The sequence below is a fragment of the Megascapheus bottae genome, chromosome 11, assembly GCF_031878675.1.
Source record: "Megascapheus bottae isolate mThoBot1 chromosome 11, mThoBot2.hap1, whole genome shotgun sequence".
NCBI classification, from domain to species: domain Eukaryota; kingdom Metazoa; phylum Chordata; class Mammalia; order Rodentia; family Geomyidae; genus Megascapheus; species Megascapheus bottae.
The window spans coordinates 22239761-22251202 of record NC_143519.1 but is presented as its reverse complement, the minus strand read 5'-3'; the positions used below and the strand labels follow the sequence as shown (position 1 = coordinate 22251202).

Here is an 11442-nt window from a genome sequence, read left to right as displayed (position 1 = left end):
TCAGAAATGATTGTCTTGCAGTAATGTGTGTTCAAAGTGTATATATACTTAGGTATTAATTATACTATTTAAAATCAGGAAATAATTCATTTCGGAGACTTAATTCCTTTGTTTCTTTGGAAAAAGGGGAAGCAAGAAAAGCATAGAAATGATAAATAATTTTGTATTTTGCTCTTGCTCTTTACAAGCTCCATAAATGTCATAAGTGCTCACTTTACTGCACATATATCATGCAGATAGAACAATTTAGGAAAAATTCTGCTTTGATGTTGACTTAGGGAAACCTGAATAAAACTAAGTTAAATTCTGTTATGTACAAAGGTATTGGAGAAGTGAATTGATAGAAGCCATCTGTTTTTACATGGGTCTAAGAATTCAAATGATGCACTGATATTAGGGCTTACATTTTGGACTTCACATCTTGCTCTTGGCTGGCACTCTACTACTTGAGTGATGTTAACAGTTATGGCTTTTTGCTGGCTAATTAGAGATAAGCACCTTGAGGATTTGTCTGTCTGGGCTATGTTCAAACTGAAATTCTCAGAGAGAGTGAGAGAGAGTCTCCTGAGTAGCTAGGATTGTAAATACAAACTGTTGATAGCAGGCTTGATGATAGACTTCTAAATTAGCAACAGTAATATAATTCAATTTAGTATAGAAATATAAAATGATTGATTTGACATGCTTTTGTCAGCTATTGAAATTTAATACATTATTTTTAGGAACCAAGACCAGGACAATCTTAACCAAGTAACTCCTTCAGCAAACAAAAGGTATGTATTGAGATTGCTGATGATCTTGAACAAGTCTCCAAGTTGTATACAAAGAGTAAGATTATTTTGCTTAGGACATTTCAAAGGGGGTACATAAGAACATGTTGACTTATTAATCTATAATAACACTAGACAGATTTTTATTATTTCTTCCATTTATCTCATTATATTGTTTTAAAATGATATTTTTGAAGCTAAGTATTTAATTTCTACATCAGCATTTTCTTTTAACATATTAATCACATAGGTTAAAAGTGTAGCTCATAAGTTGTATATAAGGTTATTGTTTTCTTGGTTTTTGTTTGTGTTTTCTTTTCATCTTGTTTCTTCATTTATGTCTTTGGGAAGACAAGGGGGTACAGAAATAGAGGGATAAAAGGTCAGCCAGTGCAGCAGTATTCACTGGACACTATGTTGAAACAAACTACACAAACTTGTGGGTTGGGACAGGAAGGAAAAGTTGAGAGAGATTTGGGGAAGCAGTGACATTGTCCAAAATAAATGTACTCTTTATGTGACCTATGTAAGTGCAAGCCCTCTTATATCACCTTTATAATAACAACTGAAAAACCCTTAACAGGTGTATAAAACTAAATGAACCGAAGAACATTTGTTCATTTCTCTCTCATAAACTCAAGGGTTAATTTTGAAATGACTTGTGTGAAAACCAGCCACATAACATTTTTTATACTTGACTAGAATATTTTTAAAGCTATTTGCTTTCATTCTTGAGAAATTACGATTATTACCTACGAGAGCAAAGAAATCACTAGAGGCATGTTATCTCGGAAATAATTGTTAAGATTCTGTTGGTGAAAAGCAGTATGCAGATAGATGGAATTCTTGTGAACTTCTGAGAGCAGAAGTGCATGAAAGAGGAGAGACATGGGGTTTGCAGGACAGTTGTTCTGCTTTTAATTTGACTCACTCTCAGTCACTTCTTAGGTATCTCGTCATGGGAAGTTTCTTTTTTTTTTTTTTTTGCCAGTCCTGGGCTTGGACTCAGGGCTTGAACACTGTCCTTGGACTTCCTCAAGGCTAGCACTCTACCACTTAAGCCTCAGCACCATTTCCGGCTTTTTGCGATGGGGTACCGAGGAATCGAACCCGGGACTTCATGCATGCTAGGCAAGCACTCTACCACTAGGCCAAACTCCTGGCCCCCGGGAAGTTTCTTAATTCTTCTGAAGCTCAATGTCTTTCAGTGAAATTGTAATATCTACCTCAGTTAGTTGTTTTGAACTTTATAAATATTAAGTTGGGTAGAGTGGGGCAAGCCTGTATCTCTAGCACTCTGGAAGCTGATGCAGGAGGATATATATTGAGTCTTTGTCTTAAATACAAAATAAAACAAAACAAGAGGTAAATAATGTATATAAATAAAATCCAGTAGACTTACTAATTTTTATTCTATATCCCCTTAAATCATGCATAGCTGTCTAAATTAGGTCAGTCACGAAAACTGGCAATTCCTGTTGACTCTGACTCTGTTTTTTTTTGTTTTATCAGAGACCAGAGGCTTGGTGAACTTATTAGTATAAGCCCAAAAGCTGTCAAAAACACTGCTCGGTAAGAGTATTATTTATTTGTTTGTTTTTCCTTCTCCCTAACTAAACGTAGCATGAATATTAATGTAAAACTTGAGTGATCATCATAGTTTTTATATGTCCCTAGAAACATGGATGCTAACTATACTATTGTTAATAGTAAGCAAAAATGAGAAATAGCTGAAAATCTTCACTTTTTCTCAGCCCAAGCAAAGCAGCTGAAGGAAGAGACTAGAGAAGGGAACAGAAGGGACATGACTCTCCATAAGAGAACCATGTTTGCTTTGTTTATGTGCCATTGATAGGAATACTTTTGTCTCTGGAATGAATAATTATTAATGTTACTTAGTTTGAGCATAGACCTAGATACGTTAGACTCATTATTATCAATGCATTCACTTGTTTGTGAAATTGTATTTTCAAACAGTGGGAACTTTATGAGGTCCATTGTTCTTTAGAGAGTTTGTGCTCTCACAAAAGAATATGGCCCTAATATTTGAAAAAGCTTAAAGTAGGATACCTAGGGAAATGAAATTCACTTATTGTATTTAGGCTGTATTAAAACTTTGATACCATTATGTATTATATATCTACCATTTTTTATGTTTCTTGGTGCCAATAAAGATCATAAAGCTTATGCTAGGTGCCAATGGCTCATGCTTAGAAATGCTATCTAGTCAGGAAGCTGAGATCTGAGGATCGTGGTTTGAAGCCAGCACACTCAGGAAATGTCAGGAGACTCTTATCTCTAATTAGCCTCTGAAAGCCAGAAGTGGAGCTGTGGTTCAAGTGGTAGAGCATCAGCTTTGGGGAAAAAAAGTTACAGGATAGTACTCAGATGCTGAGTTCAAGATCCTGTACAGGCAAAAACAAAGTAAAATAAGGTAAGAAACAATCATAAGGCTTTAGAGATAGAAGAAGCAGGAGAAGGAACTTCAAAGATCATTTGGACCATTTTGAAAACCACTGTTTCTAGTTGAACCTCTCTGTTACTAGAAGAGAACTTTAGGACTCAGGAAGGTTAAGTGACTTGACCAGAATCACAGGGATAATTAGTGGAAGACTGACCAGAGCTCTGTGATCTCTCAGACAGTGAATAATTGCTGAGCACCTACTGATTCCAGCTTATGACTAGGTATCATTAGTTGCACATTAGGTATAATTATAGTCTGTGGGCGCCAAAAGAGAATTCAATAGTCATTCTGAATCTTATTAACAGCAGGCAATTAACATAGATTAAGGCTAATTATGTACCAAGAGCACAAAGATATTACTCCAAGACAATAATAGGTTGTCAATTTAATATATTACATTTTGGAGCCCTCGTGTGCTGCTTGCTGAGTATAGGACGTATTGTCAGTATGTTGTATTTAAAAAGAAAAAAAGGACACCAAAGGCAGTAAAATTCACTTCATAATGTCCTCGGTAGAGATTAGAGAAAGATAGAGCCTTAAAATGATCCGCTGCAAGTTACTCATTTGTCCATCGAGAATCCCAGTCTTATATGAAGTCTTCCAACTCTCAGCCCCACTCTGGTCTTTACACCAGAACTCATATGTTTAATTTTCAAAGACATGAACGTTAATGAAACATCTCAGGAAACATTGGAGTCTCTAAGAAGGATGATTGCTGCTGTGGGACAGCAGAGAAGTGTTCTGTAATATTCTCATGGAGTCACTTAAAGAATTACAGTGGAAGATGATTCGCTAATGTGATGTCATATAACGAAGTCATAAGCAGTCATTTGAGCAGGAAAGATGCTGCATTTTTCCCTACATAAAATTTAAATAACATATTCATGTGCTTTCAGGATCCAAGTCCTGAACAACAAAAAAAACCTAAATGTATTTGCTTTCAATCCATAGAGATTTGTGTAGCCTACACATTAAGATAATTCAGCCATGTTACTTAGATTGCTGTTTTATGAACATGGAGTGTTGCCTTTTTAGAAGTAGTGGTAAGATAGGCCATGGCTTGAATAGACTTTCTTAAACTATGGGTCACCATCTGTTAAAGAGCTTTGGGATTAATTTTGTGAGTGGCAATCAGCAACCCTAACTCCAACCTAATAAAATGAGTCAACTAGAAAATATGAGCATTCTTATGTAGAAAGGGTGTTCTTTCATGTCAATGTGTGTGTGTGTATGTGTGTGTGTGTGTGTGTGTGTGTGTGTGTGTGTGTGTGTGTAGAAGCAAGTATCAGATTGCTATAAAGAGTGTTTCCAATTGGGCTTTATGAAATGCTGTTTAATAAAATATAAGCCACATTCTTTGCACCCAATGAAAATAGGTTTCCCCCTATTTGTTTTTGCATGTTTAATGATGCTTATTGTTAACTCTGCTGGCACCTGTGTATTCTATGCCATTACACTGAAATAGGATTAATTTTGCATGTAAAAAAGTTGGGGCTTTTACATGTACTATTTCTAAAGTTTTACTCCATGTTATTCTTTCAATAACTAAGCTCACCTCAAACTTGGTTGTCTTAGTCCTTTTAAAGAATGTTTTTGTCTTAGTCTCATAGCAGTTATTGCCTTTATAATCTTATTTAATCTTCAAGGCACCTATTTTATAACAGATTCATTCCATCCACTTATAAGCAGATATTATGCTTGAAATAGTTGTCCCTTGCCAAATCATTCTTTTAACTGTATTTATAGACATCAGTGGATTATCTTGAATTGAGAATATTCTTATTGGGGATAATACAAAACATTGAAAACTAAGGTAGGGAATTTCTATCTACCATGGAGATCCAGGTGGAGAAATCCCTGAGCTGAGCAGAGCACATCCTAGAGGGAAGGCAGGGTGGAGGGACAGACTGGACACCTCTGCTCAGACCTTTGTGACGAGTCCTCTCTAAATGGCTTCCTCACCCTCTGTTACTCCATGTCAGTGTTTTTGGTGAGTGACCTGTGTCTTGTTTCCTAGGAGAGGAAAAGAGCGTGAAGGGGTGATGGGTGCATGTGTATTGCTCTCAGATGGCACTGGAAGCAGATGGCATGGGGCCTGCAATAGCCTGCTCTTGTACCTGCTGTGTCTTTCTCTGACTATGCACTTAAAAGAGCATAGACTTAATGATGAAAGAACAAGTTTACCAACCCAAACTGAGCAAATGGTCTGAACAGATACTTCTCAAAGGTAGAGGTAGAAATGGCTAGCAGATATATGGAAAATGGCTCAATACCATTAGCCATCTATGAAGTATACAGCAAACTACGTTGAGATACTATCTTGTCATATGGCTATTATGAACAAACAAACAAACAATAATAACAAGAACAAAATCTGGAAAGGATATAGGAGAAAAGGAACCCTTTATGCATGATTGGTGAGAAAGTAAATTAATGCAGCCATTATAGAAATCAGTAGCAAAGTTCTTAAAACAATAACGAAGCAAAACACAAAAAGTGTCACAATCACATGAGCCTACTGTATTACTCATAAACATAGTTCTATAGAAATCAAGCTCAGCTCACGGCTGAGACACTTGCACACCCATGTTCATTATTGTTCTGTTCACAATTGCCAAATCTTGGCATTAGCTTAGATGTTCATCCACAGATGAGTGGATGAAGAAAATATGGTTTGCACACACTATGGGCTATTATTCAGCTACAAAGAAAAAAAAATCAAGCAATACAACTTGACACAGAATAGAAGAGCCACAGGTTTTCTTTCCTACGGGAAACAAGGAAAAAAACCTTGAAAGTAGAGTCTTATTAGGGAAGGGAAAGAGATCAGGGAAAAGGGGAGAGAGAGGAGGGTATGACATGGGAGTAGGGAGAGTAGACAAGATTCAGTCAAGATTTATGAATTTATGAAATGTCACAGTGAGACATATCAATTATGTAATGAGTATGTATTAATAATTACAATAAAAATGGCTGGACCTGATAATTTAAGCCTTCAATCTAGTCACTTGGGAAGTAGCTATTAGGAGACTGTAGTCCAAAGCCAGCCTGGGAAAACGTTTATGAGACTTTATCTTGACAAATGGCTGGGCAGAGCGCTATGTACCTGTCATCCCAGCTACACATTATCCAGTCATCTGGGAAAGTACAAGTAGAAACACTGCAGGTCATGTTGGCCCAGGTCGAAAACAAAAGTAACCTGTACAAGACAAGGATGCTGAAGTGGCTTGGTGGTGGAGAAGATGGCAGAATAGCTGCTTAGCAAATGTACCATGAGGCTCCGAGTTTAAACCTCAATACTGCTTCATAATAATAACAATCATAACCACAGTATTAATATTATTAGTAGCAGTCGTAATAGTAGGAGAGTTTAAACAGAAGGATACTTTAAAAGATATCAGGATATTTTAAAACAGGATTCTTCCAGAGTTCTATTGAGGCAGGAAGTGAGAGCAAACTATAAGGATAAAAACACTATTCTGTGGCTGAGAAAAGAGGCTGGTAGGGCTCTGCATGAGAAGTGGATAATTTTCCGGGTCTATTTTGCCATCTGTGTTAAATTCAATTATTTGGTTATCATAAAGAAAAGTCACAACTTGGGTAGATTACAACTTCTTTGATTAAGAATAATTCCAGACGTAGAACTTAAAAAAAAATAACCAGTATCCTTAGTATACATGATTTGAGAAAGTGTCAAAGACATGAAAATTGTTTCTATATTCATAATATTTGAGCAATCCAGAGGGAAAACTGTGAACTACTTCATGTAATTAATAAGTGGAGCACTAGCCCTCATGCCCTTGTGGACAGTTTTAGTAATAAAATATGTGAAAATTTTCTTTGCTTACAGTATACTTTCTTGTCCTCTAAATTGATTAGATAACATGTATTATGGCTATTCTATACCAAAACAATGTATCTCAAAATATAATCCTGTTTTCCCGTTTATAATGACCTTAAACCTATTACCTCTAACCCAAGCTGCTTTAATCTGTGTTTCCCCTTAAAAGAGACCAAGATCTCGACAAGCTCATCAAAGTGAATTGTGAAATTCTCACAAACAACCAAAGGTAATAGCATTATTTTATTTATTTATTTATTTATTTACTTACTTACTTACTTACTTTTTTGCCAGTCCTGGGCTTGAGCTCAGGGCCTGAGCACTGTCCTTGGACTTTCTCAAGGCTAGAACTCTACCACTTGAGCCTCAGCACCACTTCCGGCTTTTTCTATCTATGTGGTACCAAGGAATCAAACCCGGGTCTTTGTGCATGCTAGGAAAGCACTTTAACCACTAGGCCAAATTCCAGGCCCAATAGCATTATTTTTAATGTGAAAAAATAAGAATATTTTGCTTTGCTATTACTTCATACAGATTTATAACTCCAATCTGGGTGACACAATTTATCATTAAGCTATTCTCTTCTTTAAAAATTTAAATAGAAACCAAGGTCTGGATAACTTCATCAGAGTGAATCCTGAAGCAATCACAAGCAATCAGAGGTAATCAAATAAAAGTAATTAATTAATATTTTCATCTGTTGATTTCCCCTGAATCAGATTTACATTGTTTATTGGCTTAGCAAATACCCCCAAACATTACTAATCCAGACTTTTCTTTGCCTTTTAAACAGTCAAGATTTGGACATTCTTGTTAACAAGAAGCCATCAGCTCTCAGAAACATAAATGGGTAAATAACTTCCCTGATTAATTTGGAGATGTTCTCAAGGTTCTAGGGTAGGAACCTTTCTCTCCTTTCTTTTTTTGAAGAGAGTTTCTATTTTTTTCTTAGTGTTTGAAGTGAAGACACATCTATAATCTGTGTATCTCTTGTCAACAAGGAAACATCCTAGTCTGAAAAGAGTTCTGGCCTTATTTACACACCACAACTTTAAGAGTGTGTGTTCTATATAGGAACTATCTGCCCAGAGATGATCTTCAATCTATTACTTATTCACAGCAGTCAATTACCTTGGATATCTATCTTAAATATAATTCACTGCACAAAGGCACACTGTGTGGTATATTTTAGGCAAATATAAAATTACTCACTGCTTTTTTGCTAGTTCACCTAGATAAAACCTATGATCTTCTAGCTCTAACATTCTGAGAGCTATCATCAAAACTAGATGGAAGAAATCTATTTTATCTCCTTGAGCCATTACTATATTTTACTCATGGAAATTTTAATGTATAACAGTGAATTAAGGCCACTGAAATGATTAGCTATATCTTGTATTTAAAAATATCATAAACTACCTTGCTGATTGGCAACTCGTACAACTACTTTATAGATAATTTTAAAAAAAACCAAAATGCCTAAGTTCCTTATGGACCCGCTGGTTTCTTTAATATAAAGTCTTTAAGAGCTGGGAACTGGTGACTCACATCCATAATCCTAGCTACTCCAGAGACTAAGCTCTGAGGATTGTAGTTTAAAGCCAGCCTAGGCAGGAAAATCTGAGACTCTTGTCTCCGATTAACCACCAGAAAATGAGAAATGGCACTGTCGCTCAAAGGAGCAGAGAGATAGCCTCGAGCAGAAAAACTCAGGGACAGTACCCAGTCTCTGCGGTCAACCCCATGACTGACAGGAAAAAAATCTTTAAGATATCTTCAACGGAAAGAATATATAATTTTGTGCCCACCTTACTATGTAAACAAATTAAAGAATTATAACAGTTACTTCATTATATTCAATCTTCCTTTCATGGGCACAAATATGTCTTTTGGTATTCTTTTTTTTTGTGGTACAAGGACTGGAAATCACAGCTTCATGCTTGGTAGGCAGGTCCTCTGCTACTTGAGAGCCTCATGCAGAAGTAAAGTCTCATGCCTAAGATTAAGTTTGTGACATAGAAGGCTTACCATAGTAAGTTGTTATTTGAAGTCTCTTAATTTAGTAAATCTGTTTCATGCTTTACAAAAAGTTAGCCGGGAGTTTGGCCTAGTGGTAGAGTGCTTGCCTTGCATGCACGAAGACCGGAGTTCAATTCCTTGGTACCACATACATAGAAAAAAGCCAGAAGTGGTGCTAAGGCTCAACTGGTAGAGCTCTAGCCTTGAGAAAGCTCAAGGATGGTGCTCAGGCCCTGAGCCTGAGCCCACAACTGGCAAAAAACAAACAAAAAAAAAGAGTCTCAAAAATAGATCAAGTTAGCAGCATAGACAGAAACATTGCTACCTGTTAATGGGTCACCTGATGGAGTAAAAGCAATTCTGGATGAGCTAATAACTTCCTCTTATTAGAGTTTATCTTAAAAGTTATAGCCAGGTATCACTGGTTCATGCCTGTAATTCTAGCTCCTCAGGAGGCTGAGATTTGAAGATTGTGGTTCAAAGCTAGCTTATGCAGAAAAGATCATGAGCTTCATTGCCAGTTAACTATATCCAAAATGTGGAAGTGATGTGACTCAAGTGGTAGAGTGCCAGCCTTGAGCAAAAAGGCATGTAAGAGGATGGGTTCAAACCCCTACACACACACACACACACACACACACACACACACACACACACACACACACACACACACACACGAGAAGAAAAGTTGAATAGTAAGAGATATAACTTCCATTTGTTTCCTTTAGTCTTCTTAACATGATTGTGGAGAATAAGTTGCACTATTATAATATGCTCCAGAATTCTCTTGTTTCTTCACCTCTAAATAACTCTTGTCTTCTCCCAAACATTTTGAAAATGACACTGTAAAATATTGCAGTAGTAGTGGTTAATAACAATGTGCTTTTTAGTCGTTCTCTGAATCTACGAAGAAATTGGTGGTTTTGTTTGGCCTAGTGGTAGAGTGCTTGCCTAGCATGCATGAAGGCCCAGGTTCAATTCCTCAGTACCACATACATAGAAAAGAGCTGGAAGTGGTGCTGTAGCTCAAGTGGTTGAACTCTAACCTTGAGAAAAGTCCAAGAACAGTGCTCAGAGCCTGAGTTCAAGCCCCACGACTGGCAAATAAATAAATAAATAAATAAATAATAAGTACATCTCTAAGGTGTTCCTTTCATTGCCCCAGAGAGAGAGTTTGGAATCCAGTCTTTGCTTCACCCTGCAACATTTTGGCATGGACTCTTATAAAAGTCTATTTTTCATACTGTGACTCACAGTTCTTCATCTTGTGCCACAGTGTAAAAGACACCATGCAAGCAATGTGGTCTTAATTAAGAAATAAAAATTTATTTTTACATCCTTTAACTTTAGGACTTTGTGAGAAGTCAGAGCTTCTTTTCTTGTATCTTTCAGTATAGCCAGTGATAGCAAAGCCATGTGTGGAACCAAAGCAAACGTACATTCTGTTCTTTTCATTGCCTGAGACTCTCTAGTTTAAACAGTATTAGTATAGACAGTTTGAAAGAAAATATTATATTTCACCCAATCAGAGATATGTGCTATTTATTAAAATAAAATAAATTCTGTAAAGCCATGAATAAAATAGTTTACTTGATGGTTCACACCATTGGAAAGGCACATATAGGTTCCACTTTTCCCCACGTAAAAAAAATCAGTCTCAGTTGTACAAGAGGGTTTTATTTTGACATGTTCATATATGCATACAATTTACCTTGATGCCCATTTATCTTCCACATTATAAATTGCTTACTCCAGTGTTAGGTTAATTTTTCTATGTATGTGTAAATGAAGTCTTCAGGTAAACATCCAAAAGTTGATTTTCAATAGGCAAATGATCTGGTCTTGAGACTGCCTCTCAGTTATTTTTAAGTGGCCTCAAAAACATCACGTTTTACTCATTCCAGCCACAAATCCTATCTCACAGGACTTTGGGAGATTTTAATGAGACAATCCATGTAAAAATAGAGTTAATGTTTTGTGACACCAAGTTAGAACACATTCAATGTTAGCTAAATATTTATCATTATAAAGAAGTGACCTTTTCAGACAAATTAGCCAAATCGTCCCAAAAATCAGTTTCAACATTTTTTTCTCAGATAAGATAATCTACATTTTTTGTGTGTCGGGGATCAAACACAGAGCCTTTTTCATACTAAGTCAGTATTCCACCACAAAGCAACAGCACTAGCTACACCTTATTTGATCCATGAGTTATATAGCTTGAATAGTTCAAATCAAATAGATTGATTTTTCAGTCTCTCATATTTCTATGGATCTCCAATGACTATGTTGAAGATATGTGCTGACTATTTTTTGCCAATCCTGGGGCTTGAGCTCAGGGCCTGAGC

At 36.3% G+C, this 11442-nt stretch overlaps 1 protein-coding gene across 1 annotated transcript in view; it reads left to right on the top strand.

Moving 5' to 3' along the window:
- The window catches only part of Scel (sciellin), a 115058-nt gene that overhangs the window by 88931 nt on the left and 14685 nt on the right, over positions 1-11442 (top strand). Inside the window, exons 24-28 of the mRNA XM_090341782.1 lie at positions 723-773; positions 2283-2342; positions 7245-7304; positions 7678-7737; positions 7869-7925. Coding sequence (XP_090197908.1) covers positions 723-773; positions 2283-2342; positions 7245-7304; positions 7678-7737; positions 7869-7925 — 288 coding nt within the window. The remainder of the gene's footprint in view (positions 1-722; positions 774-2282; positions 2343-7244; positions 7305-7677; positions 7738-7868; positions 7926-11442) is intronic.